This window comes from Oncorhynchus clarkii, chromosome 5 (assembly GCF_045791955.1).
Source record: "Oncorhynchus clarkii lewisi isolate Uvic-CL-2024 chromosome 5, UVic_Ocla_1.0, whole genome shotgun sequence".
Taxonomy (NCBI): domain Eukaryota; kingdom Metazoa; phylum Chordata; class Actinopteri; order Salmoniformes; family Salmonidae; genus Oncorhynchus; species Oncorhynchus clarkii.
Window position 1 is genome coordinate 84149482 of NC_092151.1, and position 26043 is coordinate 84175524.

General features: G+C 44.9%; 1 protein-coding gene across 2 annotated transcripts in view; it reads right to left on the bottom strand.

Annotated features, from left to right (window-relative positions):
- LOC139409477 (cache domain containing 1) overlaps positions 1–26043 on the bottom strand; it is a 132658-nt gene that overhangs the window by 91837 nt on the left and 14778 nt on the right. For both annotated transcript variants that reach the window (XM_071154671.1, XM_071154672.1), the window contains exon 2: positions 4518–4580. In XM_071154671.1, the coding sequence (XP_071010772.1) occupies positions 4518–4580 (63 nt within the window). The remainder of the gene's footprint in view (positions 1–4517; positions 4581–26043) is intronic.

Here is a 26043-nt window from a genome sequence, read left to right on the forward strand (position 1 = left end):
GGAGTAAACAGCAGACTCCATCACATCTCCACAGAGGAGTAAACAGCAGACTCCATCTCATCTCCCCAGAGGAGCAAACAGCAGACTCCATCACATCTCCCCAGAGGAGTAAACAGCAGACTCCATCTCATCTCCACAGAGGAGCAAACTGCAGACTCCATCTCATCTCCCCAGAGGAGTAAACTGCAGACTCCATCACATCTCCCCAGAGGAGCAAACAGCAGACTCCATCACATCTCCCCAGAGGAGCAAACAGCAGACTCCATCTCATCTCCCCAGAGGAGTAAACAGCAGACTCCATCACATCTCCACAGAGGAGTAAACAGCAGACTCCATCTCATCTCCCCAGAGGAGCAAACAGCAGACTCCATCTCATCTCCACAGAGGAGCAAACAGCAGACTCCATCACATCTCCCCAGAGGAGTAAACAGCAGACTCCATCTCCCCAGAGGAGAGACAGAACATATCCTGGTGTATGCTGTCGACCTCCAAACGGACAGGAGAGAAACTATGAACCGAGGTACTGTATCTACTGGCAGGCCGCGTTACCATGGTGTCTGGAACCTTTTAAATAACAACATACTGGAACCAAATGTGGGCATCAAAGCCTACAGTTTTCTATGTCCACATAGAAGGAGTGGTAGTACCGATACAGCCTATGGGCATTACCAGGTACTAAACTAATGACCATAGATCAGATTAATGAGAGCAGTAGCTGTGGGGGGAGAAATAAAAAAAAAAGATAAAATGACTTATTGATTAAACTGATCCAGGGCCAGCTACTGTAATGTATTATGCTGAGCCAGTAGAAATGGAAACTGCCAGTCTTTCAAACTAAACAGTGAAAACATCACAGATCACTGCAGCGCAGGAATGGGCATGGGCAGTAAGCAGACTGCTGTGGTTACTACTACTCTACACAGTGCCAGCTCATTAGCTCTGCCCACAGTGCTCGGGCCAGAGTAACACACTGACATATTACTGTACTGCTAACACACTGAGCTGGCTGGGCAGTGGGCTTCACCTTTCTTAATAGATCTTGAAGGGATAAATAAAGTTGAATTACATTCACTTGTTTAAACAGATCTAGCCAGGAGTCTAATGTGGCCTCTTTATTACCAACCATGGGAGAATGGAGATGAAATGGCATGTATTCACTCTTTAATACTGCATTACAGTTCAGGTAGAGAGAGAACCGATTTCAGCATCACCTTGTCAGAGGGAAGCCTTACTGCACAGACACTGTGTAGTGCAGGAGAGGAGGGGATAGAGTAGAGGAGGGGATAGAGTGGAGGGGATATAGTGGAGGGGATATAGTGGAGGGGATATAGTGGAGGGGATATAGTGGAGGGGATATAGTGGAGGGGATAGAGTGGAGGGGATAGAGTGGAGGGGATAGAGTGGAGGGGATAGAGTGGAGGGGATAGAGTGGAGGGGATAGAGTGGAGGGGATAGAGTGGAGGGGATATAGTGGAGGGGATATAGTGGAGGGAATAGAGTGGAGGGGATATAGTGGAGGGGATATAGTGGAGGGGATATAGTGGAGGGGATATAGTGGAGGGAATAGAGTGGAGGGGATATAGTGGAGGGAATAGAGTGGAGGGGATAGAGTGGAGGGGATATAGTGTAGGGAATAGAGTGGAGGGGATATAGCCCCCGTGATATGCAGCTGTTCAGGGAAGCTAGAAACCATTATACACAGGCAGTTAGAAAAGCCAAGGCTAGCTTTTTCAAGCAGAAATTTGCTTCTTGCAACACTAACTCAAAAAAGTTCTGGGACACTGTAAAGTCCATGGAGAATAAGAACACCTCCTCCCAGCTGCCCACTGCACTGAAGATAGGAAACACTGTCACCACTGATAAATCCACCATAATTGAACATTTCAATAAGCATTTTTCTACTGCTGGCCATGCTTTCCACCTGGCTACTCCTACCCCTGTCAACAGCACTGCACCCCCAACAGCAACTCGCCCAAGCCTTCCCCATTTCTCCTTCTCCCAAATCCATTCAGCTGATGTTCTGAAAGAGCTGCAAAATCTGGACCCCTACAAATCAGCCGGGCTAGACAATCTGGACCCTTTCTTTCTAAAATTATCTGCCGAAATTGTTGCCACCCCTATTACTAGCCTGTTCAACCTCTCTTTCGTGTCGTCTGAGATTCCCAAAGATTGGAAAGCAGCTGCGGTCATCCCCCTCTTCAAAGGGTGGGACACTCTTGACCCAAACTGCTACAGACCTATATCTATCCTACCATGCCTTTCTAAGGTCTTCGAAAGCCAAGTCAACAAACAGATTACCGACCATTTCGAATCTCACCATACCTTCTCTGCTATGCAATCTGGTTTCAGAGCTGGTCATGGGTGCACCTCAGCCACGCTCAAGGTCCTAAACGATATCTTAACCGCCATCGATAAGAAACATTACTGTGCAGCCGTATTCATTGATCTGGCCAAGGCTTTCGACTCTGTCAATCACCACATCCTCATCGGCAGACTCAACAGTCTTGGTTTCTCAAATGATTGCCTCGCCTGGTTCACCAACTACTTCTCTGATAGAGTTCAGTGTGTCAAATCGGAGGGTCTGTTGTCCAGACCTCTGGCAGTCTCTATGGGGGTGCCACAGGGTTCAATTCTTGGACCGACTCTCTTCTCTGTATACATCAATGAGGTTGCTCTTGCTGCTGGTGAGTCTCTGATCCACCTTTACGCAGACGACACCATTCTGTATACTTCCGGCCCTTCTTTGGACACTGTGTTAACAACCCTCCAGGCAAGCTTCAATGCCATACAACTCTCCTTCCGTGGCCTCCAATTGCTCTTAAATACATGTAAAACTAAATGCATGCTCTTCAACCGATCGCTACCTGCACCTACCCGCCTGTCCAACATCACTACTCTGGACGGCTCTGACTTAGAATACGTGGACAACTACAAATACTTAGGTGTCTGGTTAGACTGTAAACTCTCCTTCCAGACCCATATCAAACATCTCCAATCCAAAGTTAAATCTAGAATTGGCTTCCTATTTCGCAACAAAGCATCCTTCACTCATGCTGCCAAACATACCCTTGTAAAACTGACCATCCTACCAATCCTCGACTTTGGCGATGTCATTTACAAAATAGCCTCCAATACCCTACTCAACAAATTGGATGCAGTCTATCACAGTGCAATCCGTTTTGTCACCAAAGCCCCATATACTACCCACCATTGCGACCTGTACGCTCTCGTTGGCTGGCCCTCGCTTCATACTCGTCGCCAAACCCACTGGCTCCATGTCATCTACAAGACCCTGCTAGGTAAAGTCCCCCCTTATCTCAGCTCGCTGGTCACCATAGCATCTCCCACCTGTAGCACACGCTCCAGCAGGTATATCTCTCTAGTCACCCCCAAAACCAATTCTTTCTTTGGCCGCCTCTCTTTCCAGTTCTCTGCTGCCAATGACTGGAACGAGCTACAAAAATCTCTGAAACTGGAAACACTTATCTCCCTCACTAGCTTTAAGCACCAACTGTCAGAGCAGCTCACAGATTACTGCACCTGTACATAGCCCACCTATAATTTAGCCCAAACAACTACCTCTTTCCCAACTGTATTTAATTTATTTATTTATTTTGCTCCTTTGCACCCCATTATTTGTATTTCTACTTTGCACATTCTTCCATTGCAAAACTACCATTCCAGTGTTTTACTTGCTATATTGTATTTACCTTGCCACCATGGCCTTTTTTGCCTTTACCTCCCTTCTCACCTCATTTGCTCACATTGTATATAGACTTGTTTATACTGTATTATTGACTGTATGTTTGTTTTACTCCACGTGTAACTCTGTGTCGTTGTATGTGTCGAACTGCTTTGCTTTATCTTGGCCAGGTCGCAATTGTAAATGAGAACTTGTTCTCAACTTGCCTACCTGGTTAAATAAAGGTAAAATAAATAAATAAAATAAAATATAGTGGAGGGAATAGAGTGGAGGGGATAGAGTGGAGGGGATAGAGTGGAGGGGATAGTGGAGGGGATAGAGTGGAGGGGATAGAGTGGAGGGGATAGAGTGGAGGGGATAGAGTGGAGGGGATAGAGTGGAGGGGATATAGTGGAGGGGATAGAGTGGAGGGGATATAGTGGAGGGGATATAGTGGAGGGGATATAGTGGAGGGGATAGAGTGGAGGGGATATAGTGGAGGGGATAGAGTGGAGGGGATATAGTGGAGGGGATAGAGTGGAGGGGATAGAGTGGAGGGGATAGAGTGGAGGGGATATAGTGGAGGGGATATAGTGGAGGGGATAGAGTGGAGGGGATATAGTGGAGGGGATAGAGTGGAGGGGATAGTGGAGGAGAGGAAAACAGAAAGAGAACTTAAAGCCGATGAGGCGGCAGCTGTATAATTTTAATAAGCCCTCTTTCCCTCTGATGATTGTTGTGTGTTTACTGCAGCACAGACAATCACAAACACACATACTATGCACACACACACACAGGTCCACACACACACAGGAAGGAGCACCCAGTGACTCACCTGCTGTACCTCGGTCTCTCTGTTTGAGGTCTTTTCTGTGTACACAAATGAGTTGAAGATTCTCTGCAGGGAGAGAGAGGAGAGAAACAGGGTTAGTATGACTGTAGAAAGACTTGCTGCTTAAAACTAAATCACATAAGACCCAAACTCTCTTCCTACCGATGCAAATACACATGGATTTATTCTGATTGCTTAATTTCAGAGGATCTCTTTTGCTGTGACGTGAATGTCTCGCTTCATTACCAGGCATTTGTTGACAAGGTCTTGTTAGGTTGTGTTATTTACTTTACTACAACCTTCAACGCTTCTCTGCCTCTACATTTAAATGGAAAGAATGAGAGAATAACTCCCTGCCCTCCTAGGTCCCCTCCAAAGTAAAGACCATTGCCTTTACATTTAGATGGAAAGAATGAGAGAATAACTCCCTGCCCTCCTAGGTCCCCTCCAAAGTAAAGACCATTGCCTTTACATTTAGATGGAAAGAATGAGAGAATAACTCCCTGCCCTCCTAGGTCCCCTCCAAAGTAAAGACCATTGCCTTTACATTTAAATGGAAAGAATGAGAGAATAACTCCCTGCCCTCCCAGGTCCCCTCCAAAGTAAAGACCATTGCCTTTACATTTAGATGGAAAGAATGAGAGAATAACTCCCTGCCCTCCTAGGTCCCCTCCAAAGTAAAGACCATTGCCTCTACATTTAAATGGAAAGAATGAGAGAATAACTCCCTGCCCTCCTAGGTCCCCTCCAAAGTAAAGACCATTGCCTCTACATTTAAATGGAAAGAATGAGAGAATAACTCCCTGCCCTCCCAGGTCCCCTCCAAAGTAAAGACCATTGCCTTTACATTTAAATGGAAAGAATGAGAGAATAACTCCCTGCCCTCCTAGGTCCCCTCCAAAGTAAAGACCATTGCCTCTACATTTAAATGGAAAGAATGAGAGAATAACTCCCTGCCCTCCTAGGTCCGCTACAAAGTAAAGACCATTGCCTTTACATTTAAATGGAAAGAATGAGAGAATAACTCCCTGCCCTCCTAGGTCCCCTCCAAAGTAAAGACCATTGCCTTTACATTTAAATGGAAAGAATGAGAGAATAACTCCCTGCCCTCCTAGGTCCCCTCCAAAGTAAAGACCATTGCCTTTACATTTAGATGAAGAATGAGAGAATAACTCCCTGCCCTCCTAGGTCCCCTCCAAAGTAAAGACCCTTGCCTTTACATTTAGATGAAAAGAATGAGCGAATAACTCCCTGCCCTCCTAGGTCCCCTCCAAAGTAAAGACCATTGCCTTTACATTTAGATGTAGAATGAGAGAATAACTCCCTGCCCTCCTAGGTCCCCTCCAAAGTAAAGACCATTGCCTTTACATTTAGATGAAGAATGAGAGAATAACTCCCTGCCCTCCTAGGTCCCCTCCAAAGTAAAGACCATTGCCTTTACATTTAGATGAAGAATGAGAGAATAACTCCCTGCCCTCCTAGGTCCCCTCCAAAGTAAAGGCCATTGCCTTTACATTTAGATGAAGAGTGAGAGAATAACTCCCTGCCCTCCCAGGTCCCCTCCAAAGTAAAGGCCATTGCCTTTACATTTAGATGAAGAATGAGAGAATAACTCCCTGCCCTCCTAGGTCCCCTCCAAAGTAAAGGCCATTGCCTTTACATTTAGATGAAGAATGAGAGAATAACTCCCTGCCCTCCTAGGTCCCCTCCAAAGTAAAGGCCATTGCCTTTACATTTAGATGAAGAATGAGAGAATAACTCCCTGCCCTCCTAGGTCCCCTCCAAAGTAAAGACCATTGCCTTTACATTTAGATAAAGAATGACAGAATAACTCTCTGCCCTCCTAGGTCCCCTCCAAAGTAAAGACCATTGCCTTTACATTTAGATGAAGAATGAGAGAATAACTCCCTGCCCTCCTAGGTCCCCTCCAAAGTAAAGGCCATTGCCTTTACATTTAGATGAAGAGTGAGAGAATAACTCCCTGCCCTCCCAGGTCCCCTCCAAAGTAAAGGCCATTGCCTTTACATTTAGATGAAGAATGAGAGAATAACTCCCTGCCCTCCTAGGTCCCCTCCAAAGTAAAGACCATTGCCTTTACATTTAGATGAAGAATGAGCGAATAACTCCCTGCCCTCCTAGGTTCCCTCCAAAGTAAAGGCCATTGCCTTTACATTTAGTGGAAAAGAATGAGAGAATAACTCCCTGCCCTCCCAGGTCCCCTCCAAAGTAAAGGCCATTGCCTTTACATTTAGATGAAGAATGAGCGAATAACTCTCTGCCCTCCTAGGTCCCATACAAAGTAAAGACCATTGCCTTTACATTTAGATGAAAAGAATGAGAGAATAACTCCCTGCCCTCCTAGGTCCCATCCAAAGTAAAGACCATTGCCTTTACATTTAAATTGAAAGAATGAGAGAATAACTCCCTGCCCTCCTAGGTCCCCTCCAAAGTAAAGACCATTGCCTTTACATTTAGATGAAGAATGAGAGAATAACTCCCTGCCCTCCTAGGTCCCCTCCAAAGTAAAGACCACTGCCTTTACATTTAAATGGAAAGAATGAGAGAATAACTCCCTGCCCTCCTAGGTCCCCTCCAAAGTAAAGACCATTGCCGTTACATTTAGATGAAGAATGAGAGAATAACTCCCTGCCCTCCTAGGTCCCCTCCAAAGTAAAGGCCATTGCCTTTACATTTAGATGAAGAATGAGAGAATAACTCCCTGCCCTCCTAGGTCCCCTCCAAAGTAAAGGCCATTGCCTTTACATTTAGATAAAGAATGACAGAATAACTCTCTGCCCTCCTAGGTCCCCTCCAAAGTAAAGACCATTGCCTTTACATTTAGATGAAGAATGAGAGAATAACTCCCTGCCCTCCTAGGTCCCCTCCAAAGTAAAGACCATTGGTGGAGTTATTTCACTGTTAAATGGACCATTTCCTGGAATTATACTATTGCTTCTAAGTGAAGTCAACTACAGTAATAAGATTGTGTTATGCCTTCAGAAACCGAACCTGCCTGCTCCTGTCCATTGAAGATAATTGGTTACAGGCACCTTTACTCTCTAATAGATCCGTCCTGCCATGTTAGAACCACTTACTAGTGCTTTCCATTTTGGTCAAATGCTGCCTACAAGACTGCAAAACCACCTGAACCCATTCAAAACGTTGGGTCGTAGGCAACATACGATACACATCATATTCTACTAATCATAAAGCACAGGCATAAACCCAGTGTTTCCCCTATATTAATACAAGCAGCGGCAGGCTAGTAAAAAGGTTTAGTGTAAAACTAAACGACTAAAACCACATGAAGTAAATATTCAAATTAGATCATCTTTGAGAACTAAGAATCAAAATATAAACTAGACAGTCAGGGAGAATGAAAGATTGTAAACATGTCATGGCATGGGGCCCATTGATATAGTTATGTTGGGGTCACTCAGCAGAAGAAAATGACATTGGTAAATGGTATGTGTAGAATTGCAGGAAATTTGCTTAAAAACGGTTTTATTTTTTGTTTCCCCATGACAATATGTGTAGACAAAACATGTAGAATTGCAGGAACTAGCTTTACAAGTGTACATGTTTCTCTCCACCCATGTCAAAACATGTAGAATTGCAGGAACTAGCTTTACAAGTGTACATGTTTCTCTCCACCCATGTCAAAACATGTAGAATTGCAGGAACTAGCTTTACAAGTGTACATGTTTCTCTCCACCCATGTCAAAACATGTAGAATTGCAGGAACTAGCTTTACAAGTGTACATGTTTCTCTCCACCCACATCAAAACGTGTAGAATTGTAAGAAATGAGCATTAAAAAAATATGTTTGTCTTTGTGGCCAAGAGGAGTGGCTTTAAAGGTTTCATTCACACCCATATTCTACAGCATTAAACTACAAACATGGCAGGGATAATAACAGAGGTCCTTGTATGACCTTAACACTAACACAAAATACACAAGCATTCAAGAAAACTTTTAACACACACACACACACACACACAAAGTTCCAGGTAAAAATAAATACATTACAAAGCTAAATAAATGTTGACTGTGTGTCAGGTGTTTAAGCTTCTCTACTGCCATGTTCCACATACACACTCACACCTGTCCTGTCCACACCTATTGTAGGACACATTCCAGAGCAGATGGGCACCAACTACCCAGCATGCCTCACTAACCCGGAGTTCACTCCATTTTATTGCGTGATTCATGGGACCTCCCACAATCAAGAGGAGACTTGTCACGCTGACCTTGGTTCCTGGGTTCCTAAACAGAGAAGGAACCCCTGGAAAGCTATCTGGCAGGGGGATCAGGTAAAGAAGAGGCTTTTCTGAGCTGGTTTCATTCTCTACTGAAGTTAAAGAGGTCGGCTCAGGTCCACACTGACAGCTACGTGTTAGTTAAACATGGGAAACAAACACAGACATACACAGCCAACACAGCACACAGCACATTTTACCCACAGCTTTATTTGGAAAACTTAAAGCGAACCTAGAGATGGTATAGCATGTATTAGTGCAGGCTGTTTGTTTTTGGACGTGGCGCGGTGGCTTTCACAGCTAAGACCTGGGCATGGAGGAATGCCTCCAACTGGAATCCAATATGGCTCACCCTGGCTCCCCTGACCCAGAGAGTCCATTGGGAGACAGACTACAGGCACACCCACACTTCAGGATCCTACCAGGGTATGGTTTCATACTTGAAGCTTGTTGAAGTATAAACAAATTAATGGAACAAAGTTGTATTCTGGTAGCTATTTTATTATTTTCGTCTTAACTAATCAAAGCTTAGGGTGGGCTCGAATGAACAAAGCCACCCACGGCCTCATTCACCAAAACACACTTGACAATCATAAATCACAAGGACAACAAATAACTACGCTGTCTCTTAGTGTCTCTCCAGCCTGTTCTTCTCTTAGTGTCTCTCCAGCCTGGTCTTCTCTTAGTGTCTCTCCAGCCTGTTCTTCTCTTAGTGTCTCTCCAGCCTGGTCTTCTCTTAGTGCCTCTCCAGCCTGGTCTTCCCTTAGCGTCTCTCCAGCCTGGTCTTCCCTTAGCGTCTCTCCAGCCTGGTCTTCCCTTAGCGTCTCTCCAGCCTGGTCTTCTCTTAGCGTCTCTCCAGCCTGGTCTTCTCTTAGCGTCTCTCCAGCCTGGTCTTCTCTTAGGGTCTCTCCAGCCTGGTCTTCTCTTAGGGTCTCTCCAGCCTGGTCTTCTCTTAGGGTCTCTCCAGCCTGGTCTTCTCTTAGTGTCTCTCCAGCCTGGTCTTCCCTTAGCGTCTCTCCAGCCTGGTCTTCCCTTAGCGTCTCTCCAGCCTGGTCTTCCCTTAGCGTCTCTCCAGCCTGGTCTTCCCTTAGCGTCTCTCCAGCCTGGTCTTCCCTTAGCGTCTCTCCAGCCTGGTCTTCCCTTAGCGTCTCTCCAGCCTGGTCTTCCCTTAGCGTCTCTCCAGCCTGGTCTTCCCTTAGCGTCTCTCCAGCCTGGTCTTCCCTTAGCGTCTCTCCAGCCTGGTCTTCCCTTAGCGTCTCTCCAGCCTGGTCTTCCCTTAGCGTCTCTCCAGCCTGGTCTTCCCTTAGCGTCTCTCCAGCCTGGTCTTCTCTTAGCGTCTCTCCAGCCTGGTCTTCTCTTAGTGTCTCTCCAGCCTGGTCTTCTCTTAGCGTCTCTCCAGCCTGGTCTTCTCTTAGCGTCTCTCCAGCCTGGTCTTCTCTTAGCGTCTCTCCAGCCTGGTCTTCTCTTAGCGTCTCTCCAGCCTGGTCTTCTCTTAGCGTCTCTCCAGCCTGGTCTTCTCTTAGCGTCTCTCCAGCCTGGTCTTCTCTTAGCGTCTCTCCAGCCTGGTCTTCTCTTAGCGTCTCTCCAGCCTGGTCTTCTCTTAGCGTCTCTCCAGCCTGGTCTTCTCTTAGTGTCTCTCCAGCCTGGTCTTCTCTTAGCGTCTCTCCAGCCTGGTCTTCTCTTAGTGTCTCTCCAACCTGGTCTTCTCTTAGTGTCTCTCCAGCCTGGTCTTCTCTTAGTGTCTCTCCAGCCTGGTCTTCTCTTAGTGTCTCTCCAGCCTGGTCTTTTCTTAGTGTCTCTCCAACCTGGTCTTCTTTGGACTGGTGAGAGAGGGCGTGGCACTTTGCCTCAAAAACAGACTTAATTATTTGATGCATGGATTCTACAATGTTTGTTGCTCAATTGGTATCAAGGGACCTAAAGTGTGCTGGGAAAACATTTCCCCCATCATTACCGCACCGTCACCAGCCTGTACCGTTGACACCAGTCAGGAAGGGTCCATGGACTCATGCTGCTTACGCCAAATCCTGACACTGCCATCAGCATGATGCAACAGGAACCGGAATTTGTCGGACCAGGCAGAGTTTTTCCACTCCTCAATTGTCCAGTGTTGATGATCCTGTGCCCACTAGAGCCCACTTTTCCTTCGGTCTCTCTCATCAACGAGCTGTTTTCACCCACAGGACTGCCGCTGACTGAAGGTCTTTTGTCTGCCGCACCATTCTCTGTAAACCCTAGACACTATTGTGCGTGAAAAGCCCAGGAGGGCAGCCGTTTGAGATACTGGAGACACTGGGTGGTAGCCGGACAGTGATGACAGTTTAACAGTCTGACGCCTGGAGATAGAAGCTGTTTAACAGTCTCAGCTTTGATCCACCTGTACTGTCTACGCCTTCTAGGTGATAGCAGGATGAACAGGCCGTGGCTCGGGAGGCTGAGGTGACACCGGGTGCTGTGGATGTCCTGAAGCGTGCCCTTGTGCAGCGTTGGGCTGACTGCACCACCCTCTGGTCGAGTCCGAATACCATACTAGCGTACTACATACATAAAACTGCATAATCATTTTGGCGTTTGATCCAGTAGAGTTTGTGTGTTTGACAACAGCTGATAATCAGACACACTGTTCCAAAATGAATGAATGGCGGGGGTCAACTTAAGTGTGCATTATGTGGCACATTTGCATTTGCAGTACTATTTTGCAAAATGTCACATAGTATACAATGTTATTATTCGCATACCATTTAGTATGCTAGTATGGGTATTCAGAACCACTGTCTGGCACCTGAAGGGGTGACGCATTGCGTAGGTGTGGTGCACCAAGTTCCTCCATGTCGCACATGAACGTGTGTGTGTATATATATATATATGCGAGTATATTTTTCACATGTGCTCTGCGGAGTGGGGGAGGGGTTGGAGTGCGTGGGAGCCCAGGGGCTGGCAGGAGAGACAGGAGCCAAGCAGGGTACAAATAGCAGCAGATGAAAGGACAGACAGGCTTTAGGAAGCTGAGATGGGTGGAGGGAGGTGCAGCAGCCTGCTGCAGGTACACTGTGGCTCTCCCCTCCTTCCCTCCCTCCCCTCACCACTCTCAGAGCTGCTCCGCTCATTGGACTACAAAGGGCTGGAGCCAAGAGTGAGGCATCCTAGCTCTGCTTCTGATGTGAGTTTCTCCCCCCCCACCCCCCCACCCCCACCCCCTCTTCAATTTTTCTGATGGCTACAAAGTAGGTTTGAGCCATGCACCTGGGGGAACACGACTCTGTTTTTAGCAACAAATAGAAATCGCATCTCCCCCAAAAACACACACTAAAAGAGAAGCCTTTCCCTCAGCAACACACCAACAACCAGACTTCAAATCTAAACTCTTGTTTAGAACTCTTGTCTAAACTCTCGCTCATGTGACAAAGAAAATGTGATTTGCAGATATCTTGGGAGTAATGCGAGCTTGAGGAAGAAACAATCCATATTAATAACTCGATCCACAATGGCACATTAAATAACCTCAGAGAAACAAATGCTAATTAATACTTCTCCATTTCAATTCAGCAACACAGACAGAGACGGTTGTCTAATTAAATGGCTTGGGATCCCTGCCTGTCTGCCAATTGCTGCTGTATTCAGAACCAGACACAGAGGGAATTTCATTTGGTTCATCTTCCTAACGAACCGAACCCTCAGGCTACATCGGTAAATCTACACCTCCTCTCCCTTCATTGAGAGGCTCTCAGGACAGTGTGTGTGCAGTTTAGTGTGTGTTTGTGTACACCCGTGTGTCTGTGCAGAGAGTGTGAAAATACACATGCAATTAGATCCACATTTGTTTCTGTACTGATGCAACTATGCCTCAGGTTGTCATGGTATTCTGACTCAACCACAAGAGGAGACGGTCTGTTTATTGGAACATTCAAATCTAAACCTCCATTTAGGTTCTTTAAAACAGAGTTATGTACAGAAACACTGAGGTCTGCTAGGTTAATGATTCAAGTCCGTTGCTACGGTAACTCGTTGGTGGCATGGCCTAAACATTGAAGCCCCATAAAACGTACCACACCATACCAAGGCCTCAGACACAAAGATCTACTCACTCACTCCACTCTGACTTGACACATGATGGCTTCTCAACATGGAGCTAGCCTAATAAACCACTGTGTTAAATCCACAACAGGAAGAGCGGTAAGAATGGAGAATGCATTGAGTAGCAATCCAAGGCAGGCACTCCCAAAACAATAAAATGTCTCCTTAAAATACAATAATAGAAAAAACATAACCAAGCTACATCATACCCATGCAGGGCAAATTGTGGTGGACTGGAGGTTAGCTCTTCCCCTAGAGAGAGAGCAAGAGAAGACGAGGATAGCAAATGCAAGGTACAAAACAAAAGAGGGCTCAGGCATCAAAACCTAAAATAACAGGCGTGTAGCCTAGACTAACCCTTCCCCCTGCTTCCCCCTCTTCCCCCTGTCAAGGGAGAAAGGCCTGTCGGAGTGTGCGGTTCTGTAATAACAAACCCCCTTTTGTGCAAACAGGGGCCAGGCCCTAGAGAAGCTGGGTCACCCAGCACAGAGGAGATCCCCTACACTGATCCCAGACCAGTCCCAGCCTCCCAGATCCACAGTTTGCTACTACCCTCACTGCTATGCTCCTGTAGACAGGATATAATGCTTTCCACATGTGAGGGAGAGAGGGGAATGGATGGAGAGGGAGAGGATGGGTGAGAACAATGACAACAGTGGAGGCCGGTGTTTTATTACAAACTCTCTCTCAACATCTCTCTCCAGCTACACATGCTTATGGTAAAGTGTCCAACTGAGAAATAATGTCTACAAGGAACAAATCATTTGAACCAGAAACAAGGATTCAATCAACAAGAAGAAAAATGTATCCTCAAGGCAAACTGTACTAGTATCTTTGTCTCATCTTTAATTTAGAGACAACTGAATTAACTGAAAATTATCTCATGTAAATTCAGATCCCAAAGTTCTTTCAAGATATGGGGATTGTTCTAATGAAGCGAATAACATCTAAGTCTTTAGTAATGGAGAAAAACTGAATTGCTTAACAACTGGAATCCTGCCTCCCGAGTGGCGCAGCAGTCTAGAGGTGTGTCACTACAGATCCGGGTTCGATTCCGGTCTGTGTTGCAGCCGGCCCGAGACCACGAGACCCATGAGGTGGAGTAGAATTGGCCCAGCATCGTCCGGGTTAGGCCAGTCAGGATGTCCTTGTCCCATCGCGCTCTAGTGACTCCTGTGGCAGGCCGGGCGCATGCACGCTGACACGGTCACCAGGTGTACGGTGTTTCCTCCGACAAATTGGTGTGGCTGGCTTCGGGGTTAAGCGAGCAGTGTCAAGAAGCAGTGTGGCTTGGCAGGGTCGTGTCTTGACCTTCAACTCTCCCGAGTCCGTACTGGAGTTACAGCGATTGGATAAGACTGTATATAAATCAATGGAATACTTCCGTAACCCTTTACGGAGGGTTGCATTCAGGAGGTGGAAACTCTTAATATTCCCCAAAATGGCAATATATGGGAATTAACAAAAATATATGCAAAGTAATATTAATACCATTTAAATGTAGATGTTTTTGCATTGAATATATTTACCATATCATATGGAAACAAACCTTTTACCTCATCATAAGCAGACATAATTGTAAATTATGAAATCCTTCCAATAGAAAAAATAAAAATGTACAAATTGAACTTTAATTAAATGAGTTGACTCTTCACATGGGATGATTTCACTGAACAACAAAAGAAAGGGAATATTGAATGATCCCCAATGATCCATCACATCTCACAAAAATTATTTCAACATAGTAGTAAAATGATAGTCTAGAAACTAAAGCTTTGGTTGTCTTCCTCTCAGGCTTCCATGTCTTCTCCCTGGACCTCCTCAATGTCCACCTCTTGAACATCAGACTGAGTCCTCATCTTCACTGTCACTTTTCAACCTAGTTGAGGATGGCTCGTTGTCAGGCTCAAAAAGCCTCAAATTGGCCCAGATGGCTATCAATATTTCAACCCCTGCATTGGTCAGTGGGCAGGGCAGTGCAAGCAGAGTCAGGAAATTTCCCAGAATGTTTCAGACCCTTTGCAACCCTGCCTTTACTACATACCTGGATGAAGATTTCTACTTCAATGGGTCAGGACATACTGCTCACCCCGGACAAGGCAGCGTTGGGTAAACTCAAGGGGGGTGGTGTGTGTCTCTTTGTTAACAGCTCGTGCGCCATCTCTAATATTAAGGAATTCTTGGAGGTTCTGCTCACCGGAATAGAAGTAGGATACCTAATGATAAGCTGTAGACCATACTATGTACTAAGAGAGTTTATCTATAATTATTCGTAACTGTCTATTTACAACCACTAACCGATGCTGGCACTAAGAATACACTAAAACCGCACTCAACAAGCTGTATGAGGCCATAAGCAAACAAGAAAAAGCTCCTCCAGAAGCGGTGCTCCTAGAGGCCCGTGACTAATGCAGGAAAACTGAAATCTGTTTTTACCTCATTTCTACCAGCATGTCACCCGTGTAACTACAGGTGAAAAACTCTAGATCACCTTTACACACAGAGACGCATACAAAGCTTTTCCCTCTCCCTCCATTTGGCAAATCTGTTTATAACTCTATCCTCCCGATCTTTACAAGCAAAATCTCCAAACAGGAAGTACCAGTAATGCGCTCAATACAGAAGTGGTCCAATGAAGTGGATGCAAAGTAACAGGAATGTTTTGTTGCACAGACTGGAATATGTTCTGGGACTCATTTGATGGCATTGAGGAGTTTACCACATCAGTCATCGGCTTCATTAATATGTGCATTGATGACGTCGTCCCCACAGGGACCGTACGTACATATCCCAACCAAAAGCCACGGATTACAGGCAACATCCACACTGAGTTAAAAGGCTAGAGCTGCCTCTTTCAAGGAGCGGGACACTAACCCGGACGCTTATAAGAAATCCAGCTACACCCTCTGACGAACCATCATACAAGGCAAAGGGTCAATACAGGACTATGATCGAACCCTACTACACAGGCTCTGATGCTCATTGGTTGTGGAAGGGCTTGCAAACTACTGTATCACAGATTACAAAGGGAAACCCAGCAGCTGAGCTGGCCAAACGAGCTGAATGCCTTATATGCTCGCTTCGAGGCAAGCAACACTGAACCACGCGTGAGAGCACCAGCTCTTCCAGATGCCCGTGTGATCACACGTACTCAAAGCATGCACTGACCAGCTGGCATGCATCTTGTCTGACATTTCAACCTCTACCTGACCCAGTCTGTAATACCTACATGTTTCAAGCAGACCACCATAGTCCCTGTGCCCAAGAATGACAAGGTAACCTGTCTGAATGATTACCACACCGTAGCACTCACATCTGTAGCCATGAAATGCTTTGAAAGGCTGATCATGGCTTACATCAACACCATCATCCCAATTCGCACACTGCCCCAACAGATCGAAAGATGACGCAATCTCTATTGAATTCCACACTGCCCTTTCCTACATGGACAAAAGGAACACCTATGTGAGAATGCTGTTCATTGACCACAGCACAGCATTTATTTATTTTTTAAAAGTTGTACCTTTATTTAACTAGGCAAGTCAGTTAAGAATAAATTCTTATTTTCAATGACGGTCTAGGAACACTGGGTTAACTGCCTTGTTCAGGGGCAGAACGACATGTGTACCTTGTCAGCTCAGGGATTTGAACTTGCAACCTGTCCAACGCTCTAACCACTAGGCTACGCTGCCGCCCCACCATAGATCCCTCCAAGCTTACTAATAAGCTAAGGACACTGGGATTGAACACCTCCCTCTGCAACCGCCCCCAGGCGATGAGGGTAGGTAACAACACACCCACCACGCTGACCATAAATACAGGGGACCTCAGGGGTGCGTGCTTATTCCCCTCCTGTACTCCCTGTTCACCAATGACTATGTGGCCGCATACGACTTCAATACCATCATTAAGGTTGCCGACAACAACGGTGGTAGGCCTGAACACCAACGTCAATGAGACAGCCTATAGGGAGGAGGTCAGAGACCTTGCAGTGTGGTGCCAGGACAATGACCTCTCCCTAAACGCCAGCATGACAAAGGAGCGTATCGTGGGCTATAGGAAGCGGAGGGCCGAGCACACCCACATTCACATTGACGGGCTGATGTGGAGCGGGTAGAGCTTCAAGTTCCTCTGTGTCCACATCATTAAGGATCCATCATGGTCCAAAAACACCAACACAGTTGTGCCCTTGTTGTGCCCTCTCCACGAGGCTGAAAAGTTTTGGCAAGGGCCCTCAGATATTCAAAAAGGTCTACAGCTGCAACATTGACAGCATCTTGACTGGCTGCATCACCAGTTGTTATGGCAACTGCTTGGCATCCGACCGCAAGGTACTGCACTGGGACCGAGTGCCCTGCCATTAAGGACATCTATACCAGAAATGTTCTCTCTGCTACAGCATGGCAAGCGGTACCGATTGGAACCAAAAGGACCATGAACAACTTCTGCCCCCAAGCCATAAGACTGGCAAATAGTCCAGGTAGCTATTTGGTTAACTATCTGCCTTGACCCTTTTACACCAACTTTCTTTTGATTCATCACATACACTGCTGCTACTGTTAACTATGTGTCACTTTCTCCGAGTTATACAGTTGAAGTCTGAAGGTTACATACGCCTTGGCCAAATACATTTAAACTCAGTTGTTCACAATTCCTAATCATAGTAAAACATCCCTGTCTTAGGTCAGTTAGGATCACCACTTTATTTTATGAATGTGACATGTCAGAATAATAGTAGAGAGAATGATTTATTTCAGCTTTTATTTCTTTCATCACATTCCCAGTGGATCAGAAGTTTACATACACTCAATTAGTATTTAGTAGTAATTTTTCAAAATAAGTCTGAAACTATGTCTGAAGACTGTTGACACCTTGAGGAAGCGATAGGAAAAGGAATCTGGTTGATATCCCTTTAAATGGAGGGAGTGGGAGGCTATGGAACATGGAGTTTTCAAAATAGAAGCCACTTCCTGGTTTGATTTTTCTCAGGGTTTCACCTGCAACATGAGTTCTGTTATACTCACAGACAATATTGTGACTGTTTTGGAAACGTTAGAGTGTTTTCTATCCTAATCTGTCAATCTGTCAATTATATGCATATCCTAGCATCTGGTCCTGAGAAATAGGCCGTTTACTTTGGGAACGTTATTTTTCCAAACATAAAAAATAGTGCCCCCTAGCTTCAAGATGTTAACCCACCGTTCCTAGGCCGTCATTGAAAATAAGAATGTGTTCTTAACTGACTTGCATAGTTAAATAATTATTAAATAAAAAGGTCAAAAAATATATAATTAAATAAAAATACAAAAATCGGCCAAATCGGTCTCCAAAAATACAGATTTCCTAACGTGAAATGGGCCCTAATTAATAGGCCATTCCGATTAATCGGTCGACCTCTAGTATGTACATATCTACCTCAATAACCCCTGCACATTGACTCGGTACTGGTACCCCCTTGTATATAACCAAGTTATTACTCATTGTGTATATATTATTATTATTATTATTATTATTATTATTATTATTATTATTATGCGTTTTATTTTTCTATTATCTCTCTATTTTATTTCTCTGCATTGTTGGGAAGGGCCCGCAAGTAAGCATTTCACGGTTAGTCCACACCTGTTGTTTACAAATCATGTGACAAATAAAATTTGATTTGACTAGCTCAGTGTTCATCCCTCTGGGGTTAAAATTCACTTAAAAAAAACAGTCCTTTTGGACATCCTATAAGGCCACACACACACACACACCGAGATGAACCAGGCACTTCTCTGATTCCTGTCCAAAAATAGCACATTGTGAGTTGTCGTCAGGCTGCTTTGCTGCAGTGGCTGATGGGAGAGTGAAAGCAGTGGCACCTGTGTCTGATCTCTTCCTTCTGAAGGTGTTAGAAACTGCAAGGTGAACATTGCCTCTGCGCCAGTGCAAAACTTTGATCTTCAAAGAGAAAAGTACTGCTCGCAACAGGACGACAAGTGTAGAATGGAAAGAGAGAGAAAGGAGGGAGAGCTCACATCTCCTTCTGACATTCCCCGTGCTCATCCATCTCTCCGGATGGATCACAAAGCCCCCGCTCCCTCGCTTCATACAGTCCCATATATACAGTCCATTAAGTCTCAAGTTTGGTATATAATACAGTCAGTGATCTGGAATGAGAGGCAGTGTGTCCTCTCAAGGAGGACACATGATACAGCTGCTGAGGTTAGAGGTAGGCAGTTAACTCATTGTTCCTAGGCCATCATTGAAAATAAGAATTTGCTCTTAACTGGACTGCCTAGTTTAAAAAATAAAATCCTTTGCTAAAGTGCTCTTTTACTAGGCAACCTAGGGTTACGGGCCGCTAGGGTTACGGGCCGCTAGGGTTACGGGCCGCTAGGGTTACGGGCCGCTAGGGTTAACATGCTCAGAAATATCCTTTTCATGTTAGGATAAGGGATTGAACACAATACCTTCTACCTTATACAAACTACTGCTGAATACCCTAACTAATAATGTAAAACTATTTGATAACGTTACACAATGATAAGTTTAACAGCTGAACTCTGACTTTAGAACAGTGCCAAGCTCACTTGCAGTGGATGGCAATAAAAGCATGACATTCAAGTGGAACAGAGGTGAAACTGTTCCAATAGAAGTTCAAAGCCAAATACCTGAGCTCTTCCATTAAGCTGATACAATCATTGAGAGGCCCAAGTAACCTCCCACCTCATGGAGATGGAGGAAACAATCTTGGAATGCACAGATGATGAGATTGCGTGGCAGTTTTTACAAGGAGTGGTGTATAATATTTTGAAGGACATTGGAAGACCACAAATTTTAAATAAGGCGTGTCTGCTGACAGTAAAACAGAGTTAAGGCGCCTTCCTATGCTAGTGTGTGTATTTCACATGATGCTTTTCTGCAGAGCAGCATTTACGGTGTCTTGAAGTGTGTGTTTTTATGATTGATAAGATGTGTTTCAGCATGTGCGCTCACTAACTAAGCCTGACCAAGTGCATGAGTTTGACATTATGGGTCACTCTCTCTTGACTCGTGTCGGGTCTATGCCGGATTAAGTGATATGACATGCTATTTTATAAAGTACTTTCTCCGTAATTAATATTACCTGATTGAGCTAATCATGTAAATGTCATTAACTAGAGAGAGTCGGGGCACCACAAAATAATATTTATAGAGCTGTTATCTTCCGAATAAACTCTTAAAGACCTAGTAATATTTTACATCAATAGCCGTCAATATTAATCGTCATCTTAATTCAGTCTCATCTGAAAGTTGTAAATTCTTGGTTATCTGCACAAACCCTGGCTAACAAGTTGAATCAGCAATACAAAAATTGGGTTTAATTATTTATTGACTAAATACATAACTAATCACACGGAATTACACATACACATAATTAAATCATAACTTGATTACAAATTACGTCATAAAGGAAAACATCCCTAGCGGGCAGAACACAAAAGGAAAATGCAATAAATATTTACTCTGAGCTGCGCTTCAGTAGGTTGGTGGTAGATGGAAGGCCGTGTTGCCAAACCGAAGAATGTCTCTGGTGGTCAATTTGATACGTTGTAGTAATGTCGTTGTGTGGTAGACGGGGTACTCTGTCTGTTCATTCCTAACCTGTGTTAATCTTATCATTGATGAGAATGTCTCAGATGACAACCGAACTAACATCATATTCATTAAATACCACCGCATATGTTCTACTGGTCAGATTACCAGAATATGGTTCATTTCCCCCCACCTTCTGATGTTCCCAGAATCTCTATGTTAACCAACGGTTTTGCAAATGTAACATCAGTAGGGTAGAGAGAGGAAAGGGGGGGGGGGGGGGGGGGGAGGGGTATTTTATGACTGTCATAAACCCACCCCCAGGCCAACATCATGACACCACTGACCTCAGGACCTCATGGTCCTGATTTAACTATACCCTCACTGCCCTCTCCAACCCGCTTTGGCCCACAAATGACTAGGGCCTGCCAGGCTAGGGCGCCCTGCGCCCAGTGTCTCACCCCCAACTCCTGGAGAGAAAAGACCTCGTCCAGCCTCTAGTTAGGGCCAATGCCAGCCAGCCAGGGGACCTGGCAGTGCCAACCAGAGTCACACCCTGATAACACACCAATCTCATACTTCACTGTAAAGAGAGTATGTGTATTCGAGGTGAATGAGAGGTGGCTTAAGATGGATGGAGGGAAAGAGACGGAGGAGGAATGAGAGGCCGAAAGAGAGCAGAAATGGCATCTATCAATCCTGCTATACAGCCTACGTGGGAAATGTAACTTTTCAACATACTTTGTACAAGAAAGCGATTTTTCCACATAGAGTCATTCAGATGAACATTTCCCAGAGAGTGTGTTTAAAAGCAGTGTAACAAAGCACTCTCACTGTGTCTGAAGGCTTGTTAACGGCCAGGCTCAAACCACATCACAGGCCAAGGCTAACAGAACTCTCCTTCCCTATCAACAACCGCTAAAGATATGCCTTCCTACTTCGGCACCGTTCTGGCCTCATGTCCTCTCTCTTTCTGAAGTGCAACAGACACCATCATAAAGACAGAGGAGACAGAGAGAGAGACAGAGAGAGAGACAGAGACAGAGAGAGACAGACAGAGAGAGAGAGAGACAGAGAGAGAGAGAGACAGAGAGAGAGAGAGACAGAGAGAGAGAGACAGAGAGAGAGAGAGACAGAGAGAGAGAGAGACAGAGAGAGAGAGAGACAGAGAGAGAGACAGAGACAGAGAGAGAGACAGAGAGAGAGAGAGAGAGAGAGAGAGAGAGAGACAGAGAGAGAGAGACAGAGAGAGAGAGACAGAGAGAGAGAGAGAGACAGAGAGAGAGAGACAGAGAGAGAGAGACAGACAGACAGACAGAGAGAAACAGAGAGAGAGACAGACACACAGAGAGAGACAGAGAGAGAGACAGAGAGAGAGACAGACAGAGAGAGAGACAGAGAGACAGAGAGACACAGAGAGAGACACAGAGAGAGACAGAGAGAGAGACAGAGAGAGAGACAGAGAGAGACACAGAGAGAGACACAGAGAGAGACACAGAGAGAGACACAGAGAGAGACAGAGAGAGACACAGAGAGAGACACAGAGAGAGACACAGAGAGAGACACAGAGAGAGACACAGAGAGACAAAGAGAGACACAAAGAAAGACACAGAGACAGAGAGAAACGAGAGAGAGAGAGAGAGAGCTAAAAATCTCAAATAGAAAACCGAAGAAAATTAACAATAATGACAAATGGTTTGATGAAGAATGCAAAAATCTAAGAAAGAAATTGAGAAACCTGTCCAACCAAAAACATAGAGACCCGGAAAACCTGAGTCTACGCCTTCACTATGGTGAATCACTAAAACAATACAGAAATACACTACGGAAAAAGAAGGAACAGCATGTCAGAAATCAGCTCAATGCAATTGAAGAATCCATAGACTCTAACCACTTCTGGGAAAATTGGAAAACACTAAACAAACAACAACACGAAGAATTATCTATCCAAAATGGAGATGTATGGGTAAACCACTTCTCCAATCTTTTTGGCTCTATAACAAAGAATAAAGAGCAAAAACATATACATGATCAAATACAGATCTTAGAATCAACTATTAAAGACTACCAAAACCCACTGGATTCTCCAATTACATTGTATGAGTTACAGGACAAAATAAAAACCCTCCAACCCAAAAAGGCCTGTGGTGTTGATGGTATCCTCAATGAAATGATCAAATATACAGACAACAAATTCCAATTGGTTATACTAAAACTCTTTAACATCATCCTTAGCTCTGGCATCTTCCCAATATTTGGAACCAAGGACTGATCACCCCAATCCACAAAAAGTGGAGACAAATTTGACCCCAATAACTACCGTGGAATATGTGTCAACAGTAACCTTGGGAAAATCCTCTGCATTATCATTAACAGCAGACTCGTACATTTCCTCAATGAAAACAATGTACTGAGCAAATGTCAAATTGGCTTTTTACCAAATTACCGTACAACAGACCATGTATTCACCCTGCACACCCTAATTGACAACCAAACAAACCAAAACAAAGGCAAAGTCTTCTCAAATTTGTTGATTTCAAAAAAGCCTTCGACTCAATTTGGCATGAGGGTCTGCTATACAAACTGATGGAAAGTGGTGTTGGGGGTAAAACATACGACATTATAAAATCCATGTACACAAACAACAAGTGTGCGGTTAAAATTGGCAAAAAACACACATTTCTTCACACAGGGTCGTGGGGTTAGACAGGGATGCAGCTTAAGCCCCACCCTCTTCAACATATATATCAACGAATTGGCGCGGGCACTAGAAAAGTCTGCAGCACCCGGCCTCCCCCTGCTAGAATCCGAAGTCAAATGTCTGCTGTTTGCTGATGATCTGGTGCTTCTGTCACCAACCAAGGAGGGCCTACAGCAGCACCTAGATCTTATGCACAGATTCTGTCAGACCTGGGCCCTGACAATAAATCTCAGTAAGACCAAAATAATGGTGTTCCAAAAAAGGTCCAGTCACCAGGACCACAAATACAAATTCCATCTAGACACTGTTGCCCTAGAGCACACAAAAAACTATACATACCTCGGCCTAAACATCAGCGCCACAGGTAACTTCCACAAAGCTGTGAACGATCTGAGAGACAAGGCAAGAAGGGCATTCTATGCCATCAAAAGGAACATAAATTTCAACATACCAATTAGGATTTGGCTAAAAATACTTGAATCAGTCATAGAGCCCATTGCCCTTTATGGTTGTGAGGTCTGGGGTCCGCTCACCAACCAAGACCACAAAATGGGACAAACACCAAATTGAGACTCTGCACGCAGAATTCTGCAAAAATATCCTCCGTGTACAACGTAGAACACCAAATAATGCATGCAGAGCAGAATTAGGCCGATACCCAATAATTATCAAAATCCAGAAAAGAGCCGTTAAATTCTACAACCACCTAAAAGGAAGCGATTCACAAACCTTCCATAACAAAGCCATCACCTACAGAGAGATGAACCTGGAGAAGAGTCCCCTAAGCAAGCTGGTCCTGGAGCTCTGTTCACAAACACAAACACACCCTACAGAGCCCCAGGACAACAGCACAATTAGACCCAACCAAATCATGAGAAAACAAAAATATAATTACTTGACACATTGGAAAGAATTAACAAAAAAACAGCAAACTGGAATGCTATTTGGCACTACACAGAGAGTACACAGCGGCAGAATACCTGACCACTGTGACTGACCCAAAATTAAGGAAAGCTTTGACAATGTACAGACTCAGTGAGCATAGCCTTGCTATTGAGAAAGGCCGCCGTAGGCAGACATGGCTCTCAAGAGAAGACAGGTTATGTGCTCACTGCCCACAAAATGAGGTGGAAACTGAGCTGCACTTCCTAACCTCCTGCCCAATGTATGACCATATTAGAGAGACATATTTAGCTTAGATTACACAGATCCACAAAGAATTTGAAAACAAATAAATAAACTCCCATATCTACTGGGTGAAATTCCACAGTGTGCCATCACAGCAACAAGATTTGTGACCTGTTGGCACGAGAAAAGGGCAACCAGTGAAGAACAAACACCATTGTAAATACAACCCATATTTATGCTTATTTATTTATCTTGTGTCCTTTAACCATTTGTACATTGTTAAAACACTGTATATATATATATATAATATGACATTTGTAATGTCTTTACTGTTTTGAAATCTCTGTATGTGTAATGTTTACTGTTCATTTTTGTTGTTTTTCACTTTATATATTCACTTTGTATGTTGTCTACCTCACTTGCTTTGGCAATGTTAACACATGTTTCCATGCCAATAAAGCCCTTGAATTTAATTGAGAGACAGAGGGAGAGAGAGACAGAGAGAGAGAGAGAGACAGAGAGAGAGAGAGGTGAGTAGTGGTGTCGGGGTGGTCCTACTCCTTCAGTGTCAGTGGATGGTGTGAGATCATGTCTGGCACTAGTTTCAGGGCCTTTGTGCTTTAGGACTCCCTCACGCACTGTGAGGCCAGTTATGGAGTTATGGCCACAGATGATTACGAGAAGAGTTGATCCACCCTACAGAGGAGCATTGCTGCTTCGTAACACTTGTGCTTGCATTGCAAACACTAAACCATCTGTGACTTAGCCTGCAAGACATTCCCCATCCATAGATTAGCATAGTAGGCCAGCATTCCCTGACCTACGATAGCCTAGCATAGCATTCCTTGGCCTACGATAGCCTAGCATAGCATTCCTTGGCCTACGATAGCCTAGCACAGCATTCCCTGGCCTACGATAGCCCAGCATAGCATACCCTGGACTACGATAGCCTAACATAGCATTTCATGATCTGGCACTGCTGGATGCCCTAGTTGGATTTTAGCCTAGTACAGCCTAGCTAGCACACTGTCAAGACATGATTTGTGTTGGCTAGCGAGGGTGCTAAGGGGAAAGGAGAGGGACTGTGGTGAGCAAGGAAGGAAAACATCAGCCCAGTCTAGGCAAATAAAGGAAACACACACATCACTTGTAGACCTTAGACATTGCTACAAGAACATCCCAGGTCATGCCAACTCTATGACATCTGACCTGTTCATGATGCAGTCACTAGGCTGTGACTGCTGTTGGTGATACACTGATACACAGTGAAACAGATACTCTCAAAACACACACACTGGCAGATTCATGAAATAGAGCTTCAGAGAAGCTTGATGAGTGGCGAGCCTTCGACCCCCATATGCCTCATGAAAACGCAATGCCAAAAAACACATAAAACACTCAACGAACGCATACACTCAACCTCCATCCACCCTGCCATGGTTGAGCAGAGATGGGAGAGAGGTACTCTATCAACCGAACCCAGCAAGGGGAGTGTCTGGGACGACAGCAGTCTACATCAGTCACCCTCCGGTCATCGAGGGATGTGGAGTGGATGCCGGTCCAATCCCCCTACTGTTTCCAATGAGACCGTAAACTGTCTCCACCAAACCAAGAGGAAGGAAGGAAGGAAGGAAAAGCATGACGGACAGACGACGGACAGACGACGGACAGACGAAGGACAGACAGACAGAGGAAGGAAGGAAGGACAGAGACAGAGGAAGGGAGGACAGACGGACAGACAGACAGACGAAGGACAGACAGACAGGCAGACAGACAGAGACAGGAAGGACAGAGACAGAGGAAGGAAGGA